This window comes from Lonchura striata, chromosome 12 (genome assembly GCF_046129695.1).
Source record: "Lonchura striata isolate bLonStr1 chromosome 12, bLonStr1.mat, whole genome shotgun sequence".
NCBI classification, from domain to species: Eukaryota; Metazoa; Chordata; class Aves; order Passeriformes; family Estrildidae; genus Lonchura; species Lonchura striata.
In genome coordinates this window covers 10519159-10535452 of record NC_134614.1, presented here as the reverse complement: position 1 = coordinate 10535452, position 16294 = coordinate 10519159, and the positions used below count along the sequence as shown (strand labels likewise).

The following is a 16294-nucleotide window of genomic DNA, read 5'->3' as shown; positions in this document are numbered from 1 at the left end:
ATCTGGCATGGTGGAATGCACTTGGTGACTTTTTAAATGTTTTGCTGTTTTTAAATGTTTTGCTTATTTTACCCTTAAGCAGTTTCTGTTAAAATTAAAAATTAATGTTTTAAATTTGGTACTCTGCAGTAAACATAAAGTATTGAAACATGTTTCTCATCTTGACTGTTCCACAAATTGCCTTTCAGAAAGACATTACAGAGTAGAGGACACCAAAACGCCCTTTTCATCAGAGCATGGTGACTCTGCATAGTTTTCAGTTCACCAAAAAGCCATTTGCCTAGCATGGCTACAGTGGTCTAAACAAGACTTTATTTGCAGACTAACATAAAGTTTATAGTAGTTTGGGATGGTGGAATATTTCTACAAAGCCATGTAAAGGAGCAGATAAATACTATGAAATAACTTGTGTTCATCCTTCTTGCACAATTTAGCCCTTGAGGCATTGGGTGGCAGCTGTGCTGTGTTGATGCAGGCCTGAGTGCAATTGTTGGTGTTTCTGGCAGTGCAGCTGGAACTGCAGACAAGAGTGACTGATGCTGGTGCTTCAAATTACACACAACAAAAACTAACCTTTCTAATTTTCTGAGCAAGGCTTGAAATTGTTCCTGTAAAATGCTGAGCTGGGCTTTACAGCTTTCAGATTTACCTTTCCTTAAAAATCCATGTTTATGGCTTTTTCTGTTCAACTGGTTGCCTTCATTATTTTGTGGGTATGAAGACCTTAAATTTTTATTAAAAATATAGTTTTGTTGCAGTCTTCCTATGATTGCAATAGTGCTACATTCTTGCAATGTGTAATACATCCTATAAAATGAAACAAATGTCAAAGCTTCATGTTTATTTTACTCAAAGAAAGAAAAAGGTTGGGGGATGAGTCAAATCAAGCACTTTGTTTTTCCCCTGAGAAAAGATGAAATCTGCTCTTGTTAATAATCTCATTACTGCAGCATTCTGTCAGTGCCTCCTCGGGTGAAACCACTGCCCGCCCACTGCTCCGAGTTCTGCCACGATCAATTCATCAGCCCCAGTGCTGGCACCGCCAGGGCTCAGCTGGGAGAGCAGGGCCAGCCTCTGCCTGCCCTGGGCAGCACTGGGGGGAGGAGGAGGAGGTCAGAATCCCTACAGAAACAGCCAGAGCCTAAGCCAGCACCAGCACAGGACATTGGTCTGTTGGTTCTGGTACACCACAGGCACACTGGCGTGGTTTGTTAAATGAGAGATGCACCACCACAAGGCTGCCTGGGGGAGGGAAGGTGACTGCGTTTATATTTCAATGGAATTGAACACAAAGCTACATCTCCATTGTCTTCCAAGCTCTTCTGAACCCCAAACCACTCTGGAATCCAGAATGGGGCCCCGTACCCCAGTTTCAGGTTTATTTTGGAGGTAAAGGAGTGACATGTTTCAGAAGTTTCACATTTCGGTATTTCACATTGGCCATTTGGTTGTTAGGTTCACCTCATAAAGCAGTTCCTTCAGTACTGGAAATCTGGACAGCCAGGTTTGGGGAACTCTCCTGAAATACTCCTCCTAGGCAGTTTTCCTCATGCCTGTGGGATGAAGAAAGACAGCTGTCAGGACTGCTGTGTTCAGACTGCACTGTATCCATGCAGCTTTTCAGTATTCTTCATGTTTTGTGTCCACAAACATGGATAAACATGAACCAGGAGTCTGTCTGAAGACCCAACAAGTGACAACTCCCTCCAGCCCCTGCGTTTTTATTTAAACTATAGAATTCTTATGCAGACACTGCCAGGAAATAGTACCCCATACAGGGTGGAGTACTAAAATTGTGAAAATGTTCTGCCACAGGGAAAGACTCAAGACTAATTTTCAAACCCAAGCAGTTGTAATGAACTGTAGTAAAATACTCTTTTTTTTTTTTGTTTAAGGCAGTAAGATGAGAAAATGTCATTTAAATGAGTTGGTCTTAATTCTTGACCAAAGAAGACAGATGCTGTCAGAAAAAAAGAGCACTGTTACCTCTTAGCCTGAATCTGTCAATCAGAGGAACAAAGCTGTCAAGGACGCTCCGAATTCGGTATACTGGGTGTGAAAACAAACATATAAGATAAGTAACATAAAACTGAAAAAGTAGAAAAATGGCAAAACCGAAACACTGACACTTGTTTAAACAAGCACATCTGCAATATCATTAATAAGAAAGATCAGGCTGAGTCTTGAGAGAACCATCCACAACCTCCCACCATGTTAACATGAGATTGCAGAGGAGACAAGTTCTTGGTTGGGGAGCCATAACTTGCTGCTGGTGGCAGCACTCCTATACCATCCTTAGGGACTGTCAAAATGCACAGGATTTAATATTTCCATTAGCTGCTGCATCCAAGTTCTGCCTCAGGCTCATCCTCAGTCCCAGGGGAACACATGGCAGCTGGGATGCACAGCATCTTATCCAGTGGATCTGGGAAGACAGGCCTTGCTGCTAAAATTACACATTGTCATGGCAACGCAGCATTTGGCCATTGCTGCAGAAAGAGGTGACTCAGGGTCTTGTGATCACTGAGAGGGAAAAATGAGTCAACTTCTCCCTTCAGTAGCATTAAGGCTGCTTGTCTGCAGCCCCTCTGCAACTGGGAGATGTTGCGGGGAGTTTTGTGGTGAGTTACAGAATCTCAGCCCCAGAAGTTTTATGGGCTGTGGCAATTGTGTGACCTTGTCCTCAGTGCAAGGATACAGCTGCTGCTGGGGGGGACACTTACCTAGACCAAAGTATATCCCAGTAGTTTCCAGGGAAGCAAAGGTGATTAAACCAATCCCAAGAGAAATAGTCCAATCTAAGGCAACAAAATAAATGTTAGACTGGTTCATTTCTCTACAGTGCAACAATATATCCTTCTATTGAATCTTGTCTTACCTTTGTGATAGTAGTAGCAAATTAGTAAAGCTCCAATGGCAAAGCAAAGAATGACAAAATGAAAAAATTCATCTGAAATTGAGAGGGAAGATTAGGTCAAAACTGCAGCCATGGCCCTTCCAAAATCACCTTTAGGTACAGAGTATCACTCATGGAGTGAAATCAATTTCCCTGAGATTTCTCAGACACAAAGCTCAACATTGTGAGAAGCCTTGATGATTTTCATCACGAAGCCTTGATGAACTTCAACAAAGCACTCATATTGGAAAGATAAAGGTTTTTTTGAACCAGAGATCTTTTTCTTGGACTAAGGTTCAACAGGTTTGACATCAGTTTGATTTAATAAATCAATTACCATCCTTCCGTATGCCCATCCACCGTACTGTACACTGAGGGGGTTGAGTGTTCTCTTCCTCATATACTACAAAAAAGAGAAGTCTTTTATTACCATGGAACTGTGAAATTAAGGAGTTTTTGTACAAAAAATAGACTGTCAGAGCAGAATATACATAAAACTGTTTGCTGGTCTGCAAACCTTTCAGAAAGATTAAATTAGCAATTTTTTAATTACTCCAAAGAGCATGGTTTTAAGAATGAACTTTAAAAAGTATAACCAAATGTCTGCATTAACAATACTGAATTGTTTTAAAGCACTCTGGATCTTTTCTGCCTCTTCTGGGAAAGTCGTAGTCTCAAGAAAGACAGTGGGGGAGTAAAGCCATAGTACAAGGGAGCTTCAGTTTGATCCCTGCATGCTTTGCATAGCCACAGCTACAGTAAAAACCTCCCCTTCATTACTGAGGGTGTGAGAACCATCCTTCTACTAACACCTGACATCAAGTACTTCTGCACCTCCCAAAATGAGACCTGCTGCTGAAATGAGTCTCCTACAGCTACACCGGCATAAAGAAAAAATAACATAAGAACAAATGAGGTATTTTAGAGGTTTAAACACAGAGCAGTTTGATCTTTGTCATGAGCAGAGTTGCCAAATTCTCTTTTTTCTCCACCTCTATTGCCAGAAAGAGCTGAGTATTTTACCACCTCTCCAACAACAGGTTCAAAGCAGCAGTTTTTTCCTTTTCTCTTTGTTGGTGGTTTGAGCAGCCCCTGAGGCACCTGCTGCACCCAAGCCTTTGGGAGTTGATTCAGAACAAGTTCCAGATTCTGGTTTCCCTTACACTGGGCAACCTCTGCCTGGCAGTGAATTTGCTCTAAAGATGTAACAGGCGAGTACTGGAAGGGTCCTTTATATGAGCTGTAGACTTCTGCAGTGCTGCTTTTGAACCACAGAGTAACTAAACCTTGAAAAGAAATTCTGCTCTGAGTCACCTGATACAGGCACCTGATACATTTTTGCCTCTTTGTGCAGTCTGGATTGATCACATTCTGGTTTGAGGGCAAGCCCAATTATTTTCCTATTAATAATATAGTATTGCATTATTCTGACTCACAGATACAACTCTGTGCAATTGTATGAATGAGCTATAGATAAAGAATTTAGCAGAACATCAATTCACACTTGATAAGTATCTGTCCTGTATTACTTCCTAAATTCAACAGTCCCACTGTAACTTGGCATCATGGAGTGACTTGCACAGTATTTCTTCTGTTAAAGCAGTCCATGTTATTACCTGTTTTCAACCTTCTGCTTTTTGATTAAACAATCTCTAGGCATCGAGGAGCTGGTATTGCCCTTGCCACACTAAGCAAAACTCAGTCGTGAAAGAACATCCACAAAACAAACTTGTTTGCATGTTTGTACTTACCATCTGCATCTGAATCTTCTCTTCTGGCAATCTCTGAAAAGAAATAAAGTTTTGTTTCTCATGGAAAAAATACAAGTATAGAGCTTCCTACCATACTCAGCACCAAGAAGCACAGTGAGTAATCACCTATCTGCAAGAAAACTGGGGTGAGTGGTAGAGAGGCCAAACACCAAGGGGAAAAGTACCATGACCCTGTCTGCATCTGACAGTGTGGGAAGAATATGGCACTGCAATGAATCCCTCTGCCCTGGTGTTCCTGCGGCTCCTTGGGGATAGGTAACTCAAAAACCTCCCCCAGGGATTATGCTGCAATTTATAACTTCTCCACTGCACAGCACAGAAGTGGAGCAGATGTCCTCTCTAAAGGCTGCTCAGCTGGGCTGTTTGTCTCTCCTAACTCATCCTGTGGCCTTGGCCTGGGCACAGGAGGGATGAACTCAGTAATGCAATTTAGCTGTTGGCAATTTCCTGCTGTGGGCTTTATATAAACATTCTGGGGCTGTACAGCAGTGTCTGGTGGGAGGAAGTCTGCCTTCACACTGCCTGTCTGTGCAAGCCTCTTGCCTGGCACTGTTGCCTGACATGTGGCTTTCACCTGGCACCTCCTGCTGGGAATGCTGTGCAGGCAAGAATGCATTGAGAGCCAAGCATCACTGCTTGCAGAAACCAGGTTGTTCCAGGTCCCTCCCAGCCTTGGACCCCTGTTCAGCAGGAGACAGAGGGCTTCAGGGAATGCTAAAAACTTCCTCTAGCTTTTTTGGCCAAGACTGGACAGTTGCCCAACAGAACTGCTGTGTTTTCCCCTAAAGAATGACTGCTATGAGCTGATCTTGGGAGAACCTGGCAGGCCTACAAAAATGGGTTAATCTGTCAGAACACCTTGTACAAATCACCTCCTGTCAGACAGTCACTACCACAGCCTTACACCAGAATTTCTGCACCACACCCAGGCCCAACACCAGGCTAACTGGAAACCAAGGGATTTACAGCCTGAGAGTTATTTTTCAATGTCTCAGCTGGTCAGAAAGAAGACACTGCAGTTACAGTCATTCCAGCAGGATGAGGTGACCTGTAGGAGCACTTACCTGAATCTCTGTAGGGAACCACTTCGGCTGGTATTCCTAAACCATGACACAGAGATGAGGTAGGTTAATACCTGCAGTGAGGGAGCCTGGTGCCAGTGCCAGCCCATCAGCTCCCTGAAAACACTGTGGGTGTGTAGCAGAAACAAAGAAGAGACCAACTCACTCCTTAAAGAGGGTGGCTCTGCTGGGGGTTAGGCAGTCAAAAAGTGGGAAATGACTGAATTCTCCACCCTCCCCATATTTAATCTCTACAAGTATCTGGAGTCAAGTAGAATCAGACTATCAGACTCCTGTGAGACAGATTAACTCTCCTAATGTCAATGTTAAATGAGCTTCTCTTACATTTGGGCTTAGCTCAGTTTGAGACATTAATTAAAATATTAATGCTTTACATTTTTACATCCATAGTTCTATAGGTATTTCTGTGTATTGATACAGCACATTTTCTTCATCTGCATTGTAATTATTTTCCATATTTCCTTTGGCAGGAAAGGAAAAGCCTCAGGAACAAGGTGGTCCTTGCCAATGATCTCCAGTCAGTGCTGTGGGCTGACTGCAGCCCCTCTAAGTATTGGCTGTGACAGATATTTTCAGAGCCCTCTTGCTGCATTTCAGTGGCAGCTGTGCAGACCCAGGCAGCAGGACTCCTCTCACAACAGCAGATTTTGCTGCTTTCCTGGTTCAACTCTGAGCACAGGGCATGGCTGAGTGTCAACATTAGTTGAGCTTCATCTTGTAGGAAATGTCTTTCCTACTGCCAAATCCTGATTTGTCTTTCTTTTATATCTACACATGTTAATATACCTTTGTTCAACAGCCAACCCAAAGAATGCAAAAAATAATTCTTTTTTGGTTTATATTGGTTTTGCCTCTAGTAAAGCCAATACTGTAGTCACTTTGTCTTACCTCCAAGTAACTGACCTTCAGTCTTCTGTCTTCCTAAATCTTCCTTATCACTGTCTGGATAGGAGAAAGAATTTGTTCATCGGAGTAAAGAAAAATGTGCTAGCAGCATCAGAAAGAACAGCTCTTTTGTGGTTTGCTCATAACATAACCATATGAAGGTAAAAATCAAGGCTTTGAAATGCAAGTATCACTATTGGCTGTTTCTGCCTCACAGCTCCCTTCAAAACTGGCTGAATAGGTGAAACTCAGCAAAACCTCAGCTGGATTAACTTGTATACAGGGCTGTAGACAGAAGTTAGGATCTTTTATTTGGGGAAGGAATCTTGCAGCAGATTTCTACATTCTGAAACCAACTTCCACAAGAGTCGGTGGCAGCCACTATTTTGCTGATTATGAATCAGGTACTGATGATTTTCTATGTTTTCTCTTTTGCACAATTTCTTACTTTATTCAGAGCTCTACAGAATTGCCACATCTCCTATGTCAGTCTTTACAAACATGAAGTCAGACTAAGTTATGTATCAGGAAAATAAAATAAATCCTCTTTACCTTGTGTATCTTCATCTATGGACTCCTGGGATAAGTTTTCAGACTTTTTGTCCTCTTCTGAATATACAAAATTCCTTTCCAAACTCTTCAGGACTTTCAATTTTTCATCTTTTTATAGAAAGAGAAAAAAACATTATCAGTGACTACATCTTCTATTTTACAATTACAGATTTCACAATGCTTTATTGAAAGTTGCCTGACAGGAAATCAGACCATTTGTCTAATTTCAGTTGTGTTTTTTGCACACATAGCATCAAACGAAAGCATTATACACACTACAGTTTAGACCTTCCTAAATGGTTGTGGTTGACACCTAAAGTTTCATATTCTGGTGTTTAATTATTCATAATATTACCCCTGTGCAAATTCCCATTCCCTGAAGCAGCTGCAGCTGAACAATGAGAGCAGGAGAGGAGTGGCTCACCCTGCCTGGGCTCCTTCTGCCAGGGCTCCCTGTGCTGAGCCGTGGCTCCAGCTGCCTCTCGTGGCACAGGAGCACAGTCCTCACAGCCAGGCCACCCCAGCATCCCAACTGCTCCTGGCTCCTGTGACCAGGGGTGACACTGAACAGCATCTCTTCATCAGGAGGTGCAGGGTTTGGACAAGGCAGGTAGATGGGATTCCTTCTCCTCCAGCTCCTTTAGGTACTCACAGCCCAAGGGTCTTGCTACCAACATTCCTGCCCTGACAGACGACCAAAGATGTCCCAGGCTGGGACATCTCTTCCCTTCAGAAACATGCTTAATCAAGGATGTCCTTGAGGGTCTCCAGTTAAATTTAGGGTCATCTTAAGTGAGTGCTCCTCTGTCGTCTACTAAAGACAATGACAGTGGATCCTGTGAAACTGCCACTGGTTTCTTACTGCACAACCAGGCAAATAAGTCTCTTTTATCTTTTTGCCAGGTTCAGCACCCTGTGTGCCATCCCCTGTCCATTCCTTTTAGTTTTATGTGTGCTGCTAGGAAATTATATTTATACAAATATTTTCACTGGCTCAGCTCTGATTTCCTACCACTGTGAATGCTCAGAGGGGTCTGAGCTGTCTGGCTGGATAACAGTCTGTGCAAAAACGTCAGGGAAAACTTTCTCAAGTCAAAGAAACTTCTTAGGCAGCATCATCCCAAGACATGCTCTCTCTTTAAACACAGGTGGGTTTTTCCCAGAAGAAGCCAAGTCTAACTACAGTTAAATACTAACTTTGGCTCCCATTACCACCACACCTAACTGCTTTTCCTGAGCAGTACTTCTAGACACTTCAGTTGTTCAATAATAATCACTTTCAATAATAAGCACTTCCAATAACAGAGTGTTTAAGCTGCTGTCAATTACTGCTGCCACTGGCCCTGCAGTAATCTTAACAAAACAGCTGACAGGAGGACAGGTAGGACTCACCCTTTCCCTTGGAGCTGGGCAGCTGCCTGTACCCAGATGGGTTGGAAGTCTTCAGCAAAAGGTAAAGAAGAGCCATTGCCCTGACTCCTTTCTTCTCTATGGCTTTCAGGCAGGCAGCACAGCCTCCAGGGAGGACATCACAGCTGTTAAGGAGCTGAAAAGGAGACAAGTAGCTAGCAAAGAGTCTTTCCAATAAAACCCAGACTGTACAAGCACACCCTGATGGGCAAATGAGTGCATCCCACCTGGTGGGAAATGTAACCTCCTGCTTCTACTATACAAAGGGAAAACTGGGGACAAAGAGTAATGCCAAAGATGGGAAGAGAATGTAAACTCCATTCAGCAACTCAGAGCAGAGCCATCAACTGGGAAAAACAGCACGGTGGGAAATAGTTAACTATTCATAGAGCTGGAGAAATACAGCTATAGGGAATGAATATGGCCATGCAATTGCTGCAGTATTTTACAGCAAAACGTGACTAACAATGGTCCTGCCTAGAATATAGTGAGTTGAAGTGATCCTGAGGAATTTATAGAGAGTCAATTGTTTTTCACATGGAGAGCAGTGAAGTAAAAAGCAGTGGCCTGAACGTCATTTATCTAAGTGTCCAGTTACACCTTTTAATATATTTCAGTATATCAGCTAGTGGGACTGTGCTCTCTCCCCAGAGTATAGCAGAAAAGTAGAATAACAAGGATAAGTGTTTCTTTGGTAACTTACATTGTTCTTTTCTTCAGTATTTAGGATAGGTGGGTCAGTAGTGGCCAAGCATTTCACAAGTGATTCCCAGAAGGACTGGTTCATTTTCTCATGATTCTCCAAGTACTTGGCATCAGCAGCAAAAGCTCTCTGAAGAATATCTGTAAGGAAAACAAACCTGTCATTGTGCAGGACTAGAGGGGGGTTTCATGGCAGTGTTCCTGTGGTGCTCAGTGCAGGTGTGGAGACAGACACCAGGCTGTAACACACTGCCCAGTACCAGCACACAGGAAAGAGACTGATTGCTGTATTGTATAAAGCATCTCAGTCTGCCACAAAACAGTAAACAAATGTCAGTAGTCCATACAAATGACTGATGTCTCTGTGATGCTGTTGTCTAGTTAGAGAAGCATGGCAAATGCTCCCAAAGTATTCCTAGCTATTCAAAAGGTATTCTGACCATGCTGTTTCACAGACAGGCACAATGACCCCAAGGACTGGATACCAAGGTCCTGAGATTGCTCATTAGGCATTTAATGCACAGTAAAGTCTCCTTCATGTATCTAAATTCCCACTTGCATGTGCACAAAGCCTAACAGGAGCCTGTGGAAGAGCTGGGAACTGACTGCTGGTCTCTCTCTTACAAGGAAAGAGATGGATAGGGTGTGTTTTCAGAGGAAACTGATTTCATTGACTCATGCCCACCCTGCCAAATATTGCTGTGCAGTGTGCAAGACCCAAAGCTCTGAACTTTGTGTGTTTCTCTCACCTTGCTGTTCTTCAGTAAGATCTGTGATTGGGACATCCAAACTCTCCATTGCTGTGCCTGTTTGAAAGGGAAGAAAGCACATTTAGAATCAGGTCACTGACCTTCCTGGTTTTGTCTTTGATTTTCTGCAAACACAGTGTTTCTCTCTGGGCCTTTCAGTCTTGGAATCACTTCTCTGTTTCACATCATGATTCATTTACCCTCCTGGGACCCAATTCTTCACTCCTCCAAGTGAGCCCTACCAGCTTTTGGTTATTAGGAAAGAACAAAAGTCTGATCATCATGAGTAAAACAAAAAGAAGTCAGACTTGATTATTCACATTGTTGTTTTGTAAAGCTACCAAAGTGTCTAATTAAACATTTACCACAGATGTGAGTAACCTAATAGGCCGGGTTCCATTCATGAAACAGAACAATTATCCTGTACCTTTTACATCCTAATACTTAAAATGTATCAGCCAGGAAAAAGAGCAGAAATAGTTCTTAGGAAAGTCCCACAAGACCTTGAATTCTTGTCTCACAAAAGATTTTGATACTTCAACATCTGTTCTTCCCAAATTGTCATGAAATTTCCATAAACTTTAGCTTTATGAATTAGAAATTTTTAACTGTTGATCCCAGATTAATTACTAGTATTTGCCACAGAAACAAATGTTCTGACATCCCCAAAATTCAGTATTTGCTTTTGTTTTGATAAACTTGCCACAGAAGTTTTAGGCTGAGGATGGAATTTCCTGATGGTGCACATTTTGTGGTGGCTGTGGTTATGAACTGTTGCCTCTGCCTAGTGTGGTCCAGGCATTCTGCACTGATGCATCTTCCCTCGTGCAACATTGCAACTAACCAACAGTTGTACTGAGAGATTCAAAAGAAGGTTTTTGGGGAGCCTAAAACAAAGTTTCCACCATGCAGGATGCAATAGGAAAACAGTTTATACATCCACACATTTTCTTACAATATGACTTTTGGATCCATTCAACAAAACACTTCCAATTAAGCAGTTTGAAAACTAAGTATATCCTTCAAATTTTTCAGAGGAAAACCTGTTCATTTTCCTACTGGCACTTTCAGTTCTCTAAAGACCATCATATCAGTCCAAAAAATATTCTAGATACACAAGCAAACACTCAAACAGAACAACTTTTTAAGGTGTCAGTTCTCAGACAGAGGAAATTAGATAAAAACAGACTTCAAAAGACTTCTGGGAAAATTATATAACCACTTTCAAAGGCTCAGCTCAGAAAACTTGGCTTACCTGCCTCCAAAGTGTATTGTGGGAAAACAATATTTTAACAACATTTTGAAATTATTCCCAGTGGTGAATCTATGCAAAAGATCTACAGAGCTTCCCCTTTCCCTGACTTGCATCCAGCCTTTGCTGCTGTAGCTGCAGCAGCAGTCCTGTGGGAGCTGGGAGCCTGTGAGCACCTGATAGGGAATGCAGGAAATGTATCTGTCCCCTCTGTGGGTAAGCATCAGCTGATGTGGAAATGTAGGAACCAGCACACGCCCTGGACAGACTCGTTCTCAGCCACTCAGTCAAGAATGTCAGTTCATAGGCACTTACATATCTCCAGCTATGCTTTTCTGCCTTTTTCAGTCTCTTTCTTGCCTTCCTATTTGCTCAACTTAGACCTTGCAATAGTTGCTTGTTTAACTTAAATCCTTTAGGCCTGTCTCTGGACTGCATGGTCAAAATACCAGAGCTAAAGGAACAAAAGTACTTTAAATATAAACTTTTTTTTTTTCCAGCTGATTAATTCCATTTCAGAAAATAATTTAAAAGTATCCTAATATTTTACCATCAAGTAAAACTCAGGAGGTTTGTATTTGGGGTTCCTAGCACCTAGTGAAGGCCACTTTCAGTGGCATTTTAAGGCAGGTTGCTGCTCCCTTGACAGGAACCTGTCACAGCAGCTGCTCTATCCCAGCTTTGCATCATCCCAAAGACAAAGTGAGCAGTGGGCACCACCTGACCTGTCCTGCCATGCACACAGGAAGAGTAGATTCAACACTGAAGGCAGGGCAGACAGTGCCAACATCATCTTCATCTGCTATCAGACTGGTTTACTTCAAAACTGCTCATTTCCTGGCCCAAATAAGCCAGCAGACTGCTCAGCTGTTCCAACAACAGAAACAGAGCTGCCTAATGCCTTTTGCATCCTGCTGTGGTAAGACCTGGATGCCACAAGAGGATCCAGGAGCACCCAGCATCTGCTTCCATCTCCCTTTCTGTACCTTCAGCACAGCTCAGCCCAGTCCATGACCAAGATTTACATTAACCAAGGAAGTTGGGTAGCTAATTTCTCTTAGACTATGCACATTAATTCCCCTGTGGCTCTTCTGGAAAGAAAATCAGATCTAAACAAAGGATAAGTATAGGTGCCTAATTATTGTATGTTTTAAAAGTGACTTAGTTGATTATACCACATAATGAGAGAAGGATGATGATATACAGGCATTTCAGCCTAGCCATGAGCTCACTGGAGAATGACTTGAACAACAGACTTCACCTTGCTTTCCTCACAGTAAATCAGAATTTAATTGCAGTGAGGTCTTTTTAACATGTTAGAATAAAATTTGTGTGTAGAGTCACATTTAGAAAGTGAGGTTAACAACTTCCGTACATGAGGTTTTGCTTAGCTGAAATATATCTGAGGGAAATTGCTCAATGGGATAACAAAAAAAATGCAAATAAAGTTGCTTTAATTTCAAGACAAAAATCAGACAATCCCAAACCTTTTCCCTTTGAAACTATGCTTACCCTTCATTTTAAGTTATATGCTGACACCTAAACCTGCTGAATTTATTTTAAACATAAAGTTCCTCAATGCCCTTCTCTCAAATCAAACCAAACCAATTTCTTAAAGCACACCTGCAAGTCTTAGGTTTGTCCTAGCAGTTGGATCCACAGGAAGATGTCCTGGAGGGCTGTGGCCGTGGTGAAAGCTGAGTTTCTTCCTGTGAGACAACAAAAACTGATCCACACCAGTTCCGTTTTGTAACCCTTCCTGCTCCAGTCTCCTCGGGCTGTGGTAATAATTCTGCTACCCTTCTGCTTGCCTTCCTGTTGTCAAATGTAGCTGAAATGTGACACAGAAGCAGCAAAACTCAGACTTTTCACTCTCCTTGAACACAAGTGCGTAGGGAGACCCAGCAAGTGCATGTCACCGCAGCTAGGGCAGCTCCCCAGGCTGCTTCTGACAGCCCCACAGGGTGAGCAAGGAGCAGGCACAGCCCATCCACTCCCTGCTGCAGCTCCAGCACTTCCTTCCTCCCCTGGCTTTCACAGCAGGCCCAGACACGGTGGCTGCACTGCTGCCAGCCCCACACCTGTAAGCCCTGGGGAGGTTGCTGCGCATTTTCCAGCTCTGACTTAAGCATTGACATGCAACATTTGAAATTATTTGGTTTGTGTTTCTCCTTTCACGCCCCATGCTTCCCTGTGGTTGCTGTAAAGCTCTGAAGGAAGAATATTAACTCATCAGAAGCCAGAAATGTTTATGCTTGTAGTCTGAGTAAAATTAAGGCAAACAAATCTTTCTCTTTGCATAAAGTGTTTGGCTTACTGTGATGATCCTAGAGAAATAAAAGCTATTTGAAAGATGGGAAAGTTGAGTCAAAGACTCAAGTTGAGTCAAAAAGAGAGGTTATAGAGAAATCCTGTAATTCCCACAGCACCAGAACCCTTTTCCTGTACAGTGGCTTGATGCTTCAAATAGCAACCAATAACCCAGTAGTACCAAGAGCCAGCATGCAGCCCCCAGCCACCCTCAGGCCTGACCCCAAGAAGCTCCTGAACCCCTCCCCAGCACTCACCTTCACGGCTGTGTGGCAGTTCAGGATCCTGGGTCAGGGATCCCAGTGCCAGCCCTGGGTGGGAAGGCGTCGGGGCTGGGGCCTCACGTGGCCTCCCCTGACTCACTGGGTGAGCGGTGGCTCCGTCGTCCTGTGGCTACAGAGGTCACGCTCCAGGCATGTGCTGCCATGTCCCTGAGCCCTGGGGAAGGTGGCCAAGGGAGCTGGCACAGGAGCTGTGCAGCTCCCAGCCTGCCTCAGAGATTAATGGTCCTCAGTAGCCCTGAGCAGCCAGGACCTCTCTCTCCTGTCCGTGGCTGCTCCAGCACAGCCCCTGCTCAGGTTGGAGACCCAGGCCCATTTCTCTGGTCTCCCTGGGACATCAAGGGGGCACTGGAGACAAAGAATCCACTCAGTGGGGAGACGCCCTGGGCTCTGGTAAAGCTAAGCAGGGACACAATGATGAGGGTGTGGAAGCCCAGGCACACTCCCCTCCTGCTCAGGGCATCCCAGGGAGGCACAGGTGGAATGCCTGTGCAGCTGGGCTAATGACAGCAAAGGGAAACATGGCCTCCACCCCACCTGCCCCCAGCAGCCACAGAGGGTGCTGACAACACAAAGCCTCAGGCTCTGCTCATCCTATACCCACTGTAAGGTCATTGGTGCTCCCCTCCAGCCCTTCTCAGCCACTTCTGACACACATCTTACAGCACAGCAGCTATCTGGAGCCACCCCAGGGCTGCTTGCTGTTCAGGAGCTGCTCCCTCACTGCCAGGTGACACTTTCTGAGCCAGCCAGCCAGCCTGCATCACAAGGAAACAAAGTAGGAAAGGAGAGGGCAAATTCCTGCAGCGCACCATAGCAGAAGGTGGCAGATGTTTGGTCACCTGAAAATGTATGTGAACAGTGACAGCCAGTGTCAAAGGAGACTCCTTGGGACACTCCAATAGCACAAGTGGCTATTGCTTGCACAAGCTGTGGTCATATAAGTCATTTGTCAAATTCAGCTAATGGTTTGACCCTGCTGCAGCTGGTACCCCAGGAAGGATTGTACTCCCTCCCTCTGCTCTCCTCACTTCAGCTCCTGATGCTTCTGGAGTGACTGGGACACAGGTTATACTTCCTACAGTAGGTGTGCATTTATTTTTCTCTTCCAGTTTGTCTGGCTGTTTGCCATGGTTTCTTGGAAACTTGTTAGAGGGGGAAAGGAGGTTTGTGTTTTTTAAGCCAGGTATTCCACTCTTTTCTACAAGTGCCTATTCAAGTGCCTTGTCTCACTTCCCCTGACATTTTGAATTACATATAACATTGAACACTTAAAGCAGATAATACCCTGCAACTACTGCTGGGAAGATTATCTAATGAATTAGAATGCTTTATAATGTATTACATTTGTTTACGTGGCCCTTATTTGGGAACTGTCCTCTGAGAGATTTAGGAGAATGGGGGTTTATTCTTTGTGTGCTGGGAAAATTGCTTTCAGGAGAGTTTTAGAGAGGTGAGACATAGCCAGAGCAGCTCTTATGCTTGACACTAATTGGGTGCAATATGTGTGTGGATTTGTCACACAGGCAGGTTGCATTAGAAATGTAGAAATACTGCTAAGTGAGTGTAGGAGGGGCCCAGGGATGGAACATAGAGTAGTTATTGCTCATTATGTCATCACATTTCTGACAGATTTAAACATTCCCATGACTCCTCTTGCCCTACCCTGACTTTCAACCAATGGTTAAGTTGGTTGGTTAAGTAACTCCTCCTGTGCATTTACTTAGTTGCTACTTATTTTCCTTTAAATAAATTCTCCTCCAATACTTGTGAGCCTGTGAAGCTCAGGTAAGGGCAGGGGGATTATGTCTCACTGCCAGCTGTACTTTGCAGGCTATGGGTAGTTTACAACTACCTTTCTGCTTTTAAACTATGAGAGTTTGAGAGAGAAGAAAAAAAGCAAGCAGTGAATACAACCCAATTCCTAACCTTCCAGACTATCACTGAACCAGTAACACCCTGTTATGCTGAAATCATGTGAAAGATGTTTGCTTTTGGCTGGGACAAAGCCTGAGGTTTAGCTATGAAAGCTTGTGGAATCATATAAGAGTAGATAATGTTGTACCTTACTAAGATGTTCTGGAAATTTTTTACTCATTCTCTACCCTTCTGTGGAATTACTTGCCATAATAATTCATTCTATTAGTATTTTAAATCAACAGAGTAAACTTTTTGCTAAAGCCCATTAAATTTAAGAACTAGGCCTGTTTAAGCAGGCTAAATCAAAGGCCAGGATGTATCACTCACCTCCTGGAGAATTACTGAGCTCCTCAGCTGCTGCTATCAACAGCTCCTGAGGTAGAAGAGTGAGTGATTCCAGGACTCACAAGCACAGGATCCTCCTCTTAATGGCTACAGGTAATGAGGGAAATTCCCTCATTATGGGAGCCCCCCTTTATTATA

At 43.5% G+C, this 16294-nt stretch overlaps 1 protein-coding gene across 3 annotated transcripts; it reads right to left on the bottom strand.

Moving 5' to 3' along the window:
• Positions 1 to 1239: 1239 nt before the first annotated feature.
• Positions 1240 to 14681, bottom strand: TMEM40 (transmembrane protein 40). 3 transcript variants are annotated; one of them, XM_021533180.2, is made up of 14 exons: positions 13868 to 14681; positions 12924 to 13131; positions 10049 to 10105; positions 9301 to 9440; positions 8580 to 8733; positions 7188 to 7295; positions 6639 to 6692; positions 5733 to 5768; positions 4648 to 4680; positions 3234 to 3299; positions 2879 to 2950; positions 2724 to 2798; positions 1987 to 2049; positions 1240 to 1553 (listed from the first exon to the last, which is right to left on the bottom strand). In XM_021533180.2, the coding sequence occupies exons 3-14, from the start codon at positions 10095 to 10097 to the stop codon at positions 1534 to 1536; spliced, it is 870 nt and encodes a 289-aa protein (XP_021388855.2). In that variant the 5' UTR covers positions 10098 to 10105; positions 12924 to 13131; positions 13868 to 14681; the 3' UTR covers positions 1240 to 1533. The 3 variants fall into 3 exon arrangements, with proteins under 3 accessions (XP_021388855.2, XP_021388864.2, XP_021388845.2); XM_021533189.2 differs by having other exon boundaries at positions 12924 to 13009; XM_021533170.2 differs by lacking the exon at positions 13868 to 14681 and having other exon boundaries at positions 12924 to 13845.
• Between the last annotated feature and the right edge of the window lie 1613 nt (positions 14682 to 16294).

Bases quoted from the DNA above. Each gene is read 5' to 3' on its own strand.
- TMEM40 (XM_021533180.2), bottom strand. From the start codon at position 10,097: ATGGAGAGTTTGGATGTCCCAATCACAGATCTTACTGAAGAACAGCAA. The intron at 7,296-8,579 runs GTGAGTCCTACC...TTCTATAAAAAG, and splicing joins GCCCAGCTCCAAGGGAAAGG to ATGAAAAATTGAAAGTCCTG. The intron at 6,693-7,187 runs GTAAAGAGGATT...TCTCCTATCCAG, and splicing joins CATAGATGAAGATACACAAG to ACAGTGATAAGGAAGATTTA.